The 16,709-nt window shown below is 44.8% G+C and overlaps 1 protein-coding gene across 1 annotated transcript in view; it reads left to right on the forward strand.

The window, feature by feature from the left end:
- The window catches only part of BCR (BCR activator of RhoGEF and GTPase), a 98,548-nt gene that overhangs the window by 65,198 nt on the left and 16,641 nt on the right, over window positions 1-16,709 (forward strand). The window contains exons 8-16 of the mRNA XM_031592300.2: window positions 154-294; window positions 9,511-9,632; window positions 10,490-10,658; window positions 11,189-11,308; window positions 12,286-12,361; window positions 12,878-12,982; window positions 13,407-13,481; window positions 14,193-14,290; window positions 14,991-15,122. Coding sequence (XP_031448160.1) covers window positions 154-294; window positions 9,511-9,632; window positions 10,490-10,658; window positions 11,189-11,308; window positions 12,286-12,361; window positions 12,878-12,982; window positions 13,407-13,481; window positions 14,193-14,290; window positions 14,991-15,122 — 1,038 coding nt within the window. The remainder of the gene's footprint in view (window positions 1-153; window positions 295-9,510; window positions 9,633-10,489; window positions 10,659-11,188; window positions 11,309-12,285; window positions 12,362-12,877; window positions 12,983-13,406; window positions 13,482-14,192; window positions 14,291-14,990; window positions 15,123-16,709) is intronic.

Genomic DNA, 16,709 nt, shown 5'->3' on the forward strand with positions numbered 1-16,709 from the left:
CTTCCTTTGCAGTTACAGCCTTCAGCCTTACTCTAGCCTGTAAGAAGCCATGGAGTATCTTCTCCGATGGCTTCAGTTGGGGACTTAGCTCTGGGGGCACTGCTTGCCAGTGCTGCTCATGATTCTGTTCTTCGCTTGTGTTCTTGGTGGCAGGATTTGCTCAAGCACACTCCAGTGAGCCACCCTGATCATCCACTCCTGCAGGATGCCCTGCGGATCTCACAGAACTTCCTTTCCAGCATCAATGAGGAGATCACTCCTCGTCGGCAGTCCATGACTGTAAAGAAGGGGGAGGTGAGTCTTCCTGCTTCCATTATTTTCTCAGTTCCTAAATATTGGTTGTACCTTTGTGGAGCAGACTGGGAACCTGAGCTATTCACTTGTTTGTTGCTAAGAAACAGTTTATGCAGTGTCCTTGTTTTCTAAAGGATACTGTACAGCTTCTCTCTGTTTTCTGCTAAGGAAAACAGTTTGGAAACCAAGAGGAAAAGAATGATCAGAGTTTATAATGATTTGTCATACATCATTTCTATGATGCATAGTTATGCAGTAAATGTATTTTACCTGCAAACACAAACCAAACAGGAAGCCTAGGAAGAGAAAAAGATGAGGAATTATCAGAAATCATAACAGGTTAGAAAAATGCTATGTTCTAAATATTAATTCATGCCATAAAACTTTTTTTGCATCCTCATTTCTAGAGAACAATATTGTGAATGGGACAAGAAAGCAAAACAAATAAAATGGGTTGGGAAAGCTAAGGGAGATGTTAAAATCCTATAGGTGTGGTACAATTCTTCTCAGCTCTGCTATGAGTTTGAATATGCCCAAGAAGCTTTAAGATCTGGGGTTCCCTTACCTGCATCTCATGCTGTGCAAGGAAGGCATAAATCTACACAGCAGTAAACTTCTGCGTGCCTCAATGGGCTTGATTCATATGCCTTGTAATTTCATTAGACAACAGTTCAGTCCTTCCTGATGAGGGCACACTGGGACTGACAGAAGTACTAAGAGACAGGAGGGTGTAGGAGATTGGACAAAAGGGAGGTGCAGCTCAAATAATAAATTTGTAAGAGGAATTGTTGCAGCATGCCGAAGACACTGGCTGATCAAAAGTGACCCAAATTACCCTGTACAAAAACATCTCCTACAAAGCCCAGGAGATTGTTAACGTACCACAAACCTTCAAGATGTATTCCCAAATCCTGTCAGCTAAACATGCTTGCTCTTAGCTGTTAAACTGATTATCAGCTGACGAAGATCAGCTAGAAGCTAGAGTACTGGAAATTAGGTGTACTGTTCATCTGCAACTCTTGCTCCTATTCTCATTTTGTTAACTAAGGAAGGCTGCAGCTGAGAAGAGGGGAGACTGAGCAATTGAAGGCTGAGATGGAAGCTCAAACATCAGTCACCAGGGCCTGGAGATAGTAGATAGCCTCATTAAAGTGGATGCTGATTGAGTCACAGCAGAAATTGCAGGCTGGAATGTCCCTGTGCAGGGGAGGGAGCACTTTGTGTTCTCCGGTTGTCTGTCAGCATCTCAATGAGGGATGCAGGCTTTGGAAAGTGTCATGCAGAATCCTAATGAAGTGCCAGTGCGCAGGCAGCGGGGCTGGCTTGGGAGGATAATCCTGATGATCTCTTTTTGGAGCAATATGTTTGTCAGATCTTACAAAGCAGGAAGGAGGAGGCCTGTTGGAATTGTGCTCAGCAGGCCTGTTCACAAGCTCAGTGGTCCTCTAGTGCTTTTGTGTGTGATGGAGAGAGAGTACATATCTAAGGATAGGGCTGTAGGTGTGCTGGAGGAAACTGGAACCCTTTGTGCTCTGCCTCACTGCACACTGCTTGTACTGAGCCTAGGGAAGAAAAGAACTTGCTTCTGATGCTTCCTTGTTTGTCTTCCACTTGGAGAGACTGAATGTGGATACTTTCTCCAGTTGTTCAGATGAGTATTCCACATTCTTTCAAATCAGTATCTGTCTGGGGAGTAGCTATGTTCATTCTTTGCACAATAATCCAGAGGCAGAAGCAGGCTTCCAGCTGCTTTGTGTGGGTTAGTGATAGGTGTTGCTTCCTACAGGCTGCTCACCTTGGGGTCATAGCTGGTTTTTGTTTCCGCCTGTATATTTTTCCTTTTCTCCTCCCACTCCCCTTGCTTATGCTTCCCCTGGGGTGACAGGACAGTGTGCAGTTTGCATTTCCTAATTGACTACCCTCAATACATAATGCATTTTTTTATTTTAATGAATCACCAGCTTGCTTTGATAGCTTTTTTATTATTATTATTATTTGTCTTACTCCCCTTTGAAATTTCCTTGGTGAAAAGGAAGGAGGGAAAACAGCATTTTCCCCCTATGCACTGCTTAGGTGCTGATCTCAGTTATCTTTTTTTCCCAGCCCTTGCCTTTTATGTAGAGTATGTTTCCTCCTTGGGGTGCATCATGGGGAGGAGTCAAATCTCCTTTTCTCCAGCTCTTTTTTTCAGGATCTCTTTGAACTGAGGAAAGCTGCGAGTGGCTAATCTCCCTAGTGACAGGCTGCTAAGAAGAGTGCAGGTCAAAACATAGAACAAGCTCATGAACAGTCTTGATCTCTTTTACAAAAGGTGGTTCCTGCTCTGTGAGCATTGGCTCACACTGACCTGGCTTCTGCCTTCCTGAATGACATCAAATATTGTTCCTGCACAGGAGCATCCAAGTCCTGTTTCTCATGGCAGGCTTTTTTTTGCTAATTCTGGGCTTATGTATGTGAACTGAAAGTTTTCTGTGATGCACGAACATGATTTAATCTGCTGGGGCAGAATGAGTATTTCAGTTAGAGCGAGGAGATAAATGCAAAGGGAGTAAAACCATTCACTGTGGAGACAGAAGGGGCCATAACAGGAAAGGGAGGATCCAATTGGGCTAAGCCTACAAGCCAGGATGGAGGGAATACTGCACATAGTTTGGCCCTTGCTGCCGGTCAGGCTAACAATAACTAGAGTTCTTTGTTCTGTGGTTTGCTGGGGGCTGCTGGTACAGAGGATCCAGGATAGCACCAGCCCCATCCAGTTTGGTTTGTGAGTGGTTTACTCAATGTATTTGTTTGGTGTTTGGGAAGGCAGCAGTGGCCCTGAGGCTGAATTTGGCTAGCAGAGCATGGGAGTCCTGTGCTGAGGAGAAGGATGCATCGTGTTCCTCCATGATCTGCAGAAGGGTTTGGGATATGTCCTCATAGTAAGACTCAAAGGAAAGGCAGAAATGTGGGGCGGAGTAAAGGTTTGCCATTTTTGATGACTCTTCTGGTCCTGCATGGAGAATTTCAGGTCCAGCTCAGTCTGTACCTCTCAGGAATGGTTTGAGCCTTTTGTAGATGGCAGGAGGGATTTACTGGAGGCTTTTTCCAGACTTTTGAATCTCTCTCCCTTCAACCTGATCTGTGCCATTTTCTTGCTGCTCTGTTTCTTCCCAGCTTACTGCTTCTGTAATTTTACTTCTTCGCATTTTTGATGTTTTATCTGCAGATATCCACTTCACCAACTCAAAAAATCAGTTTCACAAAAGGAGGGAAGAGGGGGTCTGCGTAGCACAGTACTCTTTGACTCAGAAAGGGAATATGGAGAATCTTGCACCCCTTAAGACCGTGGAGCAGGCCACTTATTTGCTCACTGCTGACCCTTCTTCTCCTCTGTTCTTTCATCTTTAATAGGAAACCTATTTAAGGTTTTACAGGAGTTGGTCCCTTAGAAAGCAGGAAAATAAGTGCTTTGAGATGAAGTACGTACAAATATTACATGCCAGAAGGGAAGGAGTTATAGCCCTTCCAGACTTATTAACAAACGAGCTCTGCAGATTGCATGTTTTTTCTTAGCTGAACCTAGATGCAAATGACTGTTGGAGCGTGTGTCATCTTTCCCTGCCAAGATTTGTGCTTCCAGCTAATTCAGCCCATTCCTGTAAAGCAGAGGTTGACAAAACTGCAGAGTTCATTTGGTAGATGTGTGTCCCTTCCTTGGCTTCAGCTCATCTCGTACTCCTTGCAGGGTGTTTCAGGATAATTCAAACTAATCAGAGTGGTGGTGGCTGCCATTCTGCCTCACCCATGGCTGCACACTCCTACTCTCTTTGAAGTGTTAGCACTGGGATTTGTGTGATCACACAGTGGTACGAAGAGATGGAGCTACCTGAAAACAAAGCCATTTTTTTAGTTTTGGGTCACTCTACTGGCTGAGTAGCTTAGTGTCTGTTATCCTCAGCACCAGTCTTTATGCAAAGAGAGCAGACAGGCTGTTCCTTCTGAAAATAAGTCCCCCCAAATCACATTTTGGATCAGCTTACGCTGCTGTGGACCTTCCTCTCCTGCCCTGGAGAGAAGAGGTTGTTGGCAGACTGCTCTAACACGTATCTAAACAAGACTTGTAACTGCAGGCAAGAAACTGGATATCATTGCTTTAGGCTTCTGTTTGATTTAAGTAGGAGAGGAGGTTGCAAGGGAGCAGAAGTGCAAAGTAAAGCCTTTGGAAAGTTGAGGACTAAGCCTAGATGCAGACAGGCATGCACAGCTCAAGGCCTGGTGCATACTTCTCCTGGAGCCTTTGCACAGGTGTTGACAGTAGAATACTTAAAAAAATACTCTTGGATGCTTCACACTCTGCCTCACAGCTGGAGTCAGAGAACTTCTGGTGACAGAAGCTTGGGAGGAAAAAATTACTAAATATGCAAAAAGCAGCCAATTTATCTCTCCAAGCATAGAATCCCTTAATTCTACAGTGCTGGTCTTGAAACATGCACACACTCAAGGAATCATTTTCTTCCTACGCTCTGCAGAAAGCCAAACCACTCTTCCTTACTGACATATGCCAATACCCATCTTCTGCTTTTACCCTTCTCCTCCTGCATCACACATGTTCCAGTCCTTCCGGGGGCTCTCACCCACGCACGCTGCTGCTGTCACATCGGATGAGCTCTTTGCTTGGCTGTCACGTGAGGAGATGGCCCCTCGTACAGCTGTGGTTCTGGATGAATATATTTTTAAATTCCACTTCTTGTAATGTATCTCAGGCTGTTCTTCTGCCACAGTTGTTGGAGTTAAACAGTACACGGCAGCAGAAGGATTTATCGTTTACAAATAGCACACAACAATGGAGAATGAATAGATGAGCATGATGGTAGCAGAGAAGATGCTCACTGGCAGAGGTAAGAGGACAACAATAAGCAATCCAAAGAGGATATCCAGGCACTGAAGGGCATAAAGGGAGAGCTTTTCTGTCTGGGACACAGAGATGGGTGAGAGAAGAAGCAGCTAAAAACATGAAAAAGAAAGCAAAGTCTAGAAAGGAGACTTGGGGCTTGTACTGAGCCAATATTGGAGCATAGCAAAAGCCTCTGGAAGGTGACAGTTTTTGCCCAGGCACTGTTTGAGAGGTAAAGGCTGTACTAATTCACTCTATAATGATATGAAATAAGCAGCTTTCCTCTAGATGTCCTGGAAAGTCTTTCAGCATCTGAGCTGAGCTCCTGAGCTGAACAGCTGCCAGTCTTGGGGCTGTTTGTAGGACACATGGGGTCCCTTTGCCACTGCATTGCCACTCTGATACTAAGCCCATGCTTTGCTGGATGTTTCTTTGGTGTTTCTGTAATCTCTATGTGATTTCAGGATATTTTAGGAAACCTTTAACACCTTTTGTAACCTTTGCAAATACAGTGTAACTTCAGAAACAAAGTTGAGAGAGATGGTCTCCCAACACATGTTGTATGTGACATACAATACCACAGGACCATTCATTCAGATAAAAGACCTCATGTTTTGGGAGACTGTTTAACCAGAGGCTAACAAAGGAACAGCTCTTGGTGCCCACAGGAGAGAGTTAACCAACATAGACTTTGGTTCCAAAAAATATGACCTATGGAACTGAGGTGGTATGGATACCTGACAGCACAAGTGCTGCCTATGGGGACCCCTGGCTTCCCCAGGGTGTGGGGTAGGATGGGCTGACTCATGCAGGAGGTCAGAAAGGTGCCTTGTGCTCCCTGGCTGTGGGGCTTGGCAGGGATCTGGTAAGCCAGTTGGGAAATCCTTTTATTGTTTCCCTCTGACCTGCTGAACCCTCCTGGCAAGTTGACTCATTTGCAACAAAGGATGTGACCCTTTGCTGGAAGTGCTCCTCCTCGGCTCCACTGATGCTGAGCAGCCTGGAGCACGCTTGTTGTGGCCAGCCCTAATGAAAGTCCTGTTTTCCCAGAGAAGCTGGTAGTTAGACCTAATATCAAGCTCCACACCCTTGTGAGGATACATTTCCTGACTTGACCCCCAAACTCTTCTTCCTCTCCTCTCCTCTCCTCTCCTCTCCTCTCCTCTCCTCTCCTCTCCTCTCCTCTCCTCTCCTCTCCTCTCCTCTCCTCTCCTCTCCTCTCCTCTCCTCTCCTCTCCTCTCCTCTCCTCTCCTCTCCTCTCCTCTCCTCTCCTCTCCTCTCCTCTCCTCTCCTCTCCTCTCCTCTCCTCTCCTCTCCTCTCCTCTCCTCTCCTCTCCTCCCTAGATCCTTGGTTGCTCATAGTGGTAGTATACCTTTGCTCCAAAGGTGAAGCTTCCTAAACTAGCTCCTCAGTGAGAAGAAATGAGTGACAGCTTTGGGAAGCTTAGTATTTTCCTGAGTGGCTGACTAGCATACATCCCTTTCACCTCTTTACTTCTGTTCCAAGCAAGCTTAGGAAATATACCCTTGTCTTCTTTCCACCCAGCTCTATTTCTGAGAGAACCTGCTGCCAAAGACTTTTGCTGCCTCATGGAAGCACTGTGTCTTGTCAATCTGGATATTCATACCCCAGAGTGCCAGCCAAAAGAAACTCAGTGCAAACAAGTGGTACCTTAGTCCCAGATGGGATGTACAAAGGCTTTTAAATCACACCCCTGATTTGGCATCACATAGCTGAGCTTTCTGCTTGGATTTTAGTGAGATGTGGGACAGAGAGCATGACTGCTTGGAGAAAGTCTGCCTGGATGATGGCAGCCAAAGGCTGTGCAAATTTAGAAGGCAGAAAGAGGGGTCACCTATGTGGACCAGGAAGGCCGTGTGGAGGCTTGCTGCAGGGATTGCTGATGGACTCTTCTTACTTTGTGGAAGCTTGACACTAAGGCCTGCAGTTACTGTTCCCTCTGCATAGGCTTCCCTTCACTGGAGGAAATGCTTACCTTCAAATTATTGTGGTTTAGGTGAACAATAAGCAGAGCTTGGGCAAGCAACAAGAAGCTATTCTCATTGCCCCAAAGGAGCTGAGCTGAGTTGCAGCACAATTAATATGCATCAGAGTTAGCAGCCCGAGATCAGGTTTTGGGCTTGTTCACAAAATCTCTTTCCCTGCTTCATTATTGCTCCCAGAAGAAATTCTTTGCAGCTGTGGAGAGTGTTTTTGCTACTGCCAATATGCCTCCTCCTTCTTATTTATTTGTTTTCAGAGCTGGATGTTTCTGGTTTCCTGCCTACCTGGGATTTGTTCATCAAGCAGGAGTGGGGAGCTGGGTGCAAGTGCACATCAGCAGCAGACATCAATGCAGGCAGGCCTTCCCTCCAAAACCACTGAGGAGAAACCAGGAGGATCATGCCTAAAAAATAAATATTAATGTATATATGGGCCTTCCAGAGCCTGAATCAGTGCTGGATGCTGCATCTTCACAGACTTGTGCCCAGAGATGGTGCAACAGTGTGCTAGGGAGCAGTGTTACCTTCCTGGTACTATGGGAAAGGTGCAGCTTTTGCTGCTGCTCACTGACTCCTGGGGCCTTTGTGTGGTGGCAAGCAGACCCAAGGTGAGATGCTGACACGCTTCTGTGCTTCAGCAGCTCTTGGCTACAAGGTGCAGACAGGAAAATGCAGACCCTTAGTCTGTATCAGGAAGTTTAGGGCATTCTAGAACAGACTAGAAACAAGAACTGTGACTGCAAGAACATTTCTCTCCTGTGCGTTTCTTGCCGTGCTGCCTGCTGGGGCTGATGTGGTTTGTTTTCATTTTGGAGAACCAGGATGGGACGGATGGTAGGAGGGAGAAGGAGTGTGGGGGTTTGAACTCCCACACCCTCTGCAGTGAACGTGCTCAAGGCTTGTTAAGTCATGCAGCAAGTAAAACCCGTGAGGCATAACCCTGAGAAACTGAGGCATGAATTCTGGTTTGGATGTCTTGACCTTGCCGAAGTTAACTGCTTTCCAATTGCACACTGCTGTGCAGCTGAGCAGGGCTGCCTCTTGGCAAAGGACAGATTTTGCATATGAATTTCCTGCGGAGATGCTTGTCCTACTGACAAGTTGTGCGTGGGCCTGGAGAAGGATGACAGAGCAGAAGGGAGTGTTGTTGGTTAGCACTGAGCAGTGTGAGCTGATCTCTCCTATCTCCAACCATAGTGCTGTCTTGGCATGTACAGCATGTGTAATGTCACTCATTGGTGTCAGCAGGCCATCCTCTTAGCTGGAGTAACAAGTAAAAGTACTATGGGGGAGGAAAGGGCATCTTAGGAAACCTGTGTGCAGAAGCTAATGGTGGCTGCTTGTGAAGCAAACTAACACTGACAGGCATATTTGTGGGAATAAAATTTGCCAGTGACATACCCTTGGCTTGCTTTTGAAAATCATGGGGAAATTTCTATTCTGCATGATGTGCACTCGGACTCATATCGATCCTGACATCAGAACAGAAGGCCTGGGCATAGTGGAGGGCTTGAAACTCCTGTGTTGGTCACTGGTGACAGCACAGACCCATCTGTCTCAGTGCCAGTGCTCCGGCCTTTCTGTCTGTCAGCTGGAGTCCCTGTAGGGGAAGAAGGGAAAAGATGCTTTTGCCCTCCAATATATGCCTGTTATTTAGGAAGTTTTAAGTCTCCTAGGAACTAGAAATAGGAATAAAGATATCGAGGTTAAGCGAATTATCTGTATCATCTAGATTTGGGGAATATTTGATTTATTGTATTAATTATTTAGGAGGAAAAAAAAAAAAAAGCTTTTAAAGCTTTTAATAGGTGTGGGGTAGGGGCATATCCAGATGATCTGTTTAAACACAAGCAGGTAAGGGACTACAGAGAAGTTTGCTAGATACATTTTATATCTAGCAAATGCAGAGTTGGGAGTAACTTGTACTAAATTCAGTAGCTGAATGATGGGGGAAGTCTGGACAGAAAAGTGGTGTTTGCTGCTCTCTGCTGGTTTGTAAGAGGGATGCTGGCATGCTGGCCCTTGGGCACTTAAGCCAGGCAATGACTCACCATAAGTAACACTTGGTCTCAGAGACAGGTGATGGAAATAAACCTCAGCTCTGACCTGGCACCTGATGAATAAAGCCATTTTTGCCCTTGAGAGAGAAAGCAGCAGCAGGGAGCAGAGCTCACAGCAAGGAGCACATAACAGCCTGTTTTTTCTCTGAGTTGAAACGATTCATTGAATTGGCTCTGGTAGGAGTCAGGCATAAGGAGTGCATCGCTGAGGGAGGCTCAGTGCTTTATCTCAGGCCCTTTCTTCACTAACTGAAATGTTTTCTGTTTTTCACCAGCACCGGCAGCTCCTGAAGGACAGTTTCATGGTGGAGCTCGTTGAGGGGGCTCGCAAACTACGTCACGTCTTTCTTTTTACTGATCTGTTCCTGTGTGCCAAGCTCAAGAAGCAGATTGGAGGGTGAGGTTTCCCTTCTGGTCTGTGTGTTTTGCATCTCAGCTTCAGCAGAGTCCTGGGTTTAGCCAGCAACAACAGCTGAATATGAATCCTCCAGTCCTGGGTAACCAGAATCTATAAAATGTAGTTGGACAGAGTGTGAGCAGCAAGGAAGTGCTGTCCATCATAGGAGATCTTGGCTCTGAGAAACTCCTCTCCTTGCTCTCCTCAAGCAATAAGTTGCTTGTGCCCTTTTTGAAGCACATACTTCCAGGGAAGTAATTTTGAAGAGAGTGGGACTTTCCCAAGAATGTCTGTTCTGGCAGGAGGGGTGAAGAAGGGAGTAAATAGCACAAAACATTAAAAAACATGGACAGGCTATTCTGGTGAGAGCACTGTGGAGTGGCAGTCACAAGGTGTAGTTTCTTCTGGTTGGGTTACATGGAAGTTTGTACACTAACACTTCTACCCCCAACTCGACCATCCCAGCTCAGACAGGAGAGACCTGAGCTTAGACCACAGACAGCCATCCATTCACACATGTGGCTTTGCTTTCAAACTCTGCCTCTACAGAGGCTTTGAAGAGGCAGAGTAGAGGATTAAAAGGGTGTGCACAGGATTTTTGTGGACTCTTAGGGCAGAAGGAGCTAGGTAACAAAACAATTTGCTTTGCTGTGCACTGTACTGGCAAATTGGCCCTTCTTGGCTTTCTTACTGGAAAGCGGCATTTTACCAGATTTTTTTCTGACTTGGAAGTCATAAAGAAGCTGTCCCTAATTCTGTATCTTATGAGCTATAATGAGGAATGACCTGTAGGAAGAGGAAGTGAGTGTTTGCCAAGCACCATTAAGCAGCAAAGGTTTGGACCTTCTGTCTTTCAGAAAAAGCCAGCAGTATGACTGCAAATGGTACATCCCACTCACTGACCTTAGTTTCCAAATGGTGGATGAGTCCGAGGCAGTGCCCAACATCCCACTGGTACCTGATGAGGAACTGGATGCCATGAAAATCAAGATATCCCAGATCAAGAATGATATTCAGCGTGAAAAGGTAAAAAAAAAAAAAAAAAAAAAAAGGTTGAACATTCCATCCCACATACAGAACAGACTCAATATCTCTGCTGAGATGAGATGCTGATAGAAGCAACCTTTCCAGGGTTGGACAGCATGGAGAATCCTGCTAAAACAGGCTGTTCAGCAGAGATTTGTGGTACAGCTCAGTTATCAGTGATATCTAAACTGCTGCACAGCCCACTGTTGCACTGCTTGTATGATGGCCTCCTCTGAGGGAGGCAGGAATAACAAAAGATGCTATATTGCTCCTCTGCTTAAATGGATCTGCCTGTGATTATTTCCAGGCACTTTTGTTGAAAATGAAGCTTTTATGCTGTAGACATGAGAAAGACTGGAAGTATAGCATATCAATATGTGGAAAGTCTGGCATCTGACTGTCAGAGTATGATCTTCATTTCCTTTAGAGGAAAGGGACTGTGGGTCTGAAAATGTGTTGGTGTAAAAGAGAGCAAGTGAGAAGAATGATGTGCACATCCTTTTGTCTTCTTCTCTCCCCCCACCATTCAGAGGGCCAATAAGGGCAGCAAGGTCATTGAGAGGTTGAAAAAGAAGCTCTCAGAACAGGAATCACTCCTGCTGCTGATGTCTCCCAACATGGCTTTCCGGGTGCACAATCGCAATGGCAAGGTGAGTGGCTGTTTTGATCTGCCTCAGGCTTTGAGTACTAGAAAGATGCTGAGGGGCTCTGTGTGCTTGCATGTGCATTGTATAAGGAGATCCTATTTTATTCTGACTGGTCTGAAAGCACTTTCCAAGGAGCAGACGCCTAACGCTTTGTACACTGAAGGTTATGATAATGTCTTGGAAGGCCATGACTAATTTGAATGTGACATTGGCATAAAAATATATATATATATAAATGAATCTATTAGCTGAACACCTGTCTGTGATTGGACAAGTCCTGTCAGAGCAATAGGAACTGCCCTCTTCACCTAAGAAAAAGCTCTGCAGCTACTCCCTTTTGGCCTCCCCTTCAGTTCAAGGCTTAGTGCATTGAGGGCTGCCTCCTCAGAGCTGTGTGCTGCACTTCACAGAATCACTTGGCACCAGGGATGCTGAGAACAATCTCCTTTTAGCTTTGCGGGACAGAGGTATCCCATATCTTTGTGTGCCAGAGGTATCACCTGCTCTGACAGTACTGGAACATATCTCTGTGGCCTTAGCACACACAAGGCAAAGGGCTGCCACAAGATCCTGTTACAAACCAGTCAGAATTCAGAAGCTGGTCACTGCTTCTTCAGCTTGCATCAGTGTCTTGGCCTGTCATGGAAGCTTTTAGGTTTCACGGTGCAGCTGCTGTAAGGAATTGTGCAGAGCTATCGTGGGACCTCATGCTGCCAGGGCCACAGCTGCTGTTTGCAGGGCAGAGCCCTGTGAAGGCTCTGACTGCAGGAGTCTGTTTGTTGGTGCTGCTGACACATTGCTGACATGGCACAGTGCCAGAGTCCTGCCTGTCATTGACAAAGCTGTGATGTAGGGCAATGGGAAGAGTACCAGAAGAGCAGTATATCCAAGAATTTCTGCTGGAGAAAATATTGGAGGCAGACCAGCTCTCAGTGGTGAGTCAGGCTAATGCATACCCCACGTTCTGTTTTTTTGGATAGAGTTACACGTTCCTCATTTCATCAGACTACGAAAGGGCAGAGTGGAGGGAGAACATCCGGGAGCAGCAGAAGAAATGTGAGTTAACCTCAGCTGGCTATTGGTTCAAATGGTGTGAAATTAAATCCAGAGGATACGATGTGGGGCATTCAGAGTGGAATTTGAAAGTCTTCTGTCTCTGCATATCTGAGTCTGTCTGTGGGAATTTTGCTTCCCATACCATGTAGGGAATGTATGGAAGGAATTTCTCTCATTTACCCTACAGGTAGAGATGTGTAGTTCCAGGTAGAGGAAACAACTGCACCCTTTGACCAGAGAAACTTTTATTTTGGCATGGGTATTTTTAGGCTTTGCAAGAATGCTGGTGCCCCTTGATTCCTGTGAACCACTTTGGGGCATTTTACTCTAAATTTGGAGTAATTGAACATGCTCTAAACAGAGACAGGCTGCAGCAGTATCACAGACCTAAATGCTATGGTACTGTTGCTGAGTGTTGCCCAGGGAGCAGCTGTCCTGTGCATGCCCAGAATGAGAGAGCATGCATGCAGCTTTTGCTTTGAATTCAATTGCTCTTCCTTTGGATTTCCATGGCAGGCTTTAAAAGCTTCTCGCTCACATCAGTGGAGCTCCAGATGCTGACAAATTCCTGTGTGAAACTCCAGACAGTTCACAACATTCCCCTCACTATCAATAAGGAAGGTAAGACATACAGTTTATGCTTTCATATGGTGTAGCTGCAGTGAAAGCCTGTCTCTGCCTGCCTTTGTGCATTTCCCCTAGAGCTACTCTTAATATTTCTTTCTGCTACAGCTTCAATCTGGTGATGATTTTCAAATCTAGGACACTGCGTCAGAGACCATCCTATGTTGCTTTTTAGCCTGGTGGTATAGGCTTTGTGTCTATATATTACTTTTGTCCTTTGTATTTCTTCCATGCTGTCTTGCTGACCCTAGCAGTGGCATTGTAAAAGCCCCAGATTGCCAGAAGTTATAAATGGCTAGAATGCATGTTCCTGTTACATCCATTTTAGGGACATAAACTTCTGCAAAATTAACTAATCACTCTGTCTTTCTCCCTTGGCTTCTCTGTAAATTTAACAGCATTTCTTTGCTTTGTTGTATAGATGATGAATCTCCAGGTCTCTATGGATTCCTGAATGTCATTGTCCATTCTGCCACAGGATTCAAGCAAAGTTCAAGTGAGTTGTAGTTCTGTAACACAGAGGTGCTGGGGGATGTTAAATAGCAGGGGGGAGATGATGGTGCTGTTGACTCCTGGGTGTGGATTCATTTAGGACTGCAGCACCTGGAATGATGATGAGGAAGAGGAGTGGTGATTTGGGGAACTGAAAGAGAAATTGGGACATTGGTATAAATTTAGAGGAACGCAATGGTACTGGCTAACATAGCTTAAAACATAAAAATAGGGGCAATGTCTGCAGTTCATCACTATTTTTCAAAAACACGAGATACCACATCATTAAACAGTGTGGAGATAATGAGGTTTTGATGACTCGGCCCTACCTCGTCTCTGAGGGATGTTATGCAGATGCTGTTGCCAGTGAAATCAGCTCTGATGTGCTGATGGGATCTGGTATCTGCCTAGGGAAGTTTCATTTCTCATTGGTGTAAACCTTCTGCTCATTGTGGCTTGATGTGGGAAATACTAGTTAACAGCACACAGCAGACTCATGATATAGGTGAAAGCTTGTCTGTGCTGAGGTTATTTATACCACTGTACTGGTAACTCAGCTTCATAAACTCTGCTGGTCCAGATGACAAAATTGCATTGGCCAATGTTACTGGTACAAATACAGAGAAGATATAAATGAAGAAACTCTCTGAATGTGATTAATGTAAGATAGGAGGTTCTGGAAATTTTTATGAAGTTTCTGTCTTCCCTTTCTCAGATTTGTATTGCACGTTAGAGGTCGATTCTTTTGGGTATTTTGTGAACAAGGCCAAAACCAGAGTGTACAGAGACACCACGGAGCCCAACTGGAATGAGGTAGGTTGGGTTGTTCTTGCTGTGGTGTTTTCCACGTGACATCAGTGCGTGATGGGTAGAAAAACTACAAACGAAAGAACATTTTGTGTGAAGCCCATGCTGCATGCTTTGGATTTGTGCAGCATGTGCTGCCTTTCAGCAATCACACTGATGGCAAATCCACCTGGCTCTAATTCCTTCTCACAGATTTTCTCCTGATCTGGATGGAGTTAAATAAATTTTTCAGTACAAAATGAGTCTTGCATTTTCCAGCATCTCATCATTTAAACAGAGATGCTTGATTAATATTTTTTTTAATAAGGCATCAGTGAAAATATACTGAAGGAGGATTTTTTTGAAGGTGTTTTTATTTGTTGTGAGGAGAAAGAATTAGACGTATGCCTGCTTACAGCAACTTGCAAACCTGCTGGAGAGCAAAATTAGAGGAATGTAGGTGAGTTTGTTTCTTTAAATGATGCTTTGCTGCATGTCAGTGAAACCTGGCTAAGGAGCCAACTGCCTTAGTCTCTAATTTGACCACATTACATATACAAAATAGAGCTCCAGTTTATTTTCAGACCATTTTCATCAGGAAGGAGATCTTTGCCAGACCTGAAGTGCTCCTTCCTGAAGAGTTTTAAGGATAATATCCTGATTATGAAGAGACTGAAAGTCTTGCTGTGGTGTACTCATTGCTCTGTCCTTTTCTGGTGCCCTGTAGGAGTTTGAGATTGAGTTGGAAGGCTCACAAACTCTGCGGATTTTGTGCTATGAAAAGTGCTACAACAAAATGAAGCTCACCAAAGAGGATGGAGAGAGCACAGATCGCATAATGGGAAAAGGACAGATCCAGGTAAGACTGCACTTAACTTGTTCCTGACTACTGCAAAACATGACACGTATTTAAATCCTAGAGCATCCCAGAGAGCTTTTTTTCTGCCTTCTGATTGCCTCAACACTGGGAGTTTTCCTCCAGACAGTGAGAAATACAGTGAGATTCATAAGTAGGAAGCCTTTTCCCTCTTGCCTTGTCCCCCTTGCTTACTTCAGTGCCCTTATTAGAAAAGATGCTTTTTCAGAAAAAATTAGGTTCTGATCACTTGATTTCCCTGTTAACTTCAGCACTTCCAGCAGAGTATACAGAAGCTGCAGTGAGCCCTGGGTACTGTTGAGACAAAAGAGGAAGCAGTGAAAATACTACGCAGAAGAACACTACCTTCCCTCCTTCCCTGTGTGCTGGAAGTTGATTGATGTGCTAGGAGGGCCTTGGAAGACAGGGTTATTGTCCTGATAACTGCCACGTCTAAAGTTTAGTGCCCATGACAACAGACTGCATCTGAGATAAATGGGTTTTTTGAACTATTTCACCACTGTGAATCAGTGTGGGCACTTTGTGTAGCAAATATAGAAGGGAAGGGGATGATTGCAGGTGGGTGCTGCTCTCCAGGAGCTGCTGTGTGATAAAGGACTAAAGCTCCATGCAGGAGAAATCAGGCTCCTCAGTGGGTGCTGTCATAGTGAACGTGTGTTCCTACGCTTCCTCCAGATTGTTGCACTGCCTGTGCACAGCTTTAGGGAGTTGTTTAAGCGTTTGTTCTGAGGATGCATTCTTTACATTGGACTGGCTGTTGTTCCCTACCCAGAAAGCTTTTCCTTTCTGGTGTGCAGAAAAATAGTATTGGTTCACCTTCATTTACCTTTAGGTCTTTGCCACTTCTTGGATGACTGCTTTTTCCAGGGTGTGAGTGATAATCACACAGACCAAGGCCATCGGTGGCGTTTCAGAAGCAACTCTGATTGTGGGCAGCTTGCAGGATCGTATCTCACTGTTACTCTAGAAGGGTTTGCTGTCTAAATGAGGCTGATGAGGCCCATTCTCCCCCTCCTCCTTGCAGCCCTGAAGCTCCCATACTACTTTCAGGGAAAGCTTTGTCACCAAATGCACGCTGGGTGTTTGGAAGATAATGTACATACAAATCAATAAATGCTAGTAGAACGTGACTCTCAGGCCAAGCAGAGATCTGTGTGTCCCTTCTGCTGACAAAGGCTGATTTTTTGTGGATCTGAGCAACTACAAAAGAGCAAGCTTTCAGCCCTGAAATGCCCTGGAGATTTGAGTGCTCTCATTGGAGAACCCTGGAATCACTGACCTTCTAAAGTCTTCAAATGTGTTACACAGATTTAAAAAAAAAAAAAAAGTACAAGATTTAATTTTTTTTGACATTTTTTTTCCCCACAGGAGCAGGTGTTTTTATGCACAGGATGTGTATGTTGTATTAAAACATCTTGCATGAAGTTAATAAGTATAAATACTTGTTGGTGGCACTTGAATTCAATCACTTATTTCTTTTAGAGAAATCTAAACAGCTTGGAAAGCTTAAAAAAAAAAATCAACAGAAATGTTTTGGCTAATACATGAATTTGTGCTGTGTTTTATCAC

Source organism: Phasianus colchicus, chromosome 18 (assembly GCF_987193195.1).
Source record: "Phasianus colchicus chromosome 18, bPhaCol1.hap1.1, whole genome shotgun sequence".
Taxonomy (NCBI): Eukaryota; Metazoa; Chordata; class Aves; order Galliformes; family Phasianidae; genus Phasianus; species Phasianus colchicus.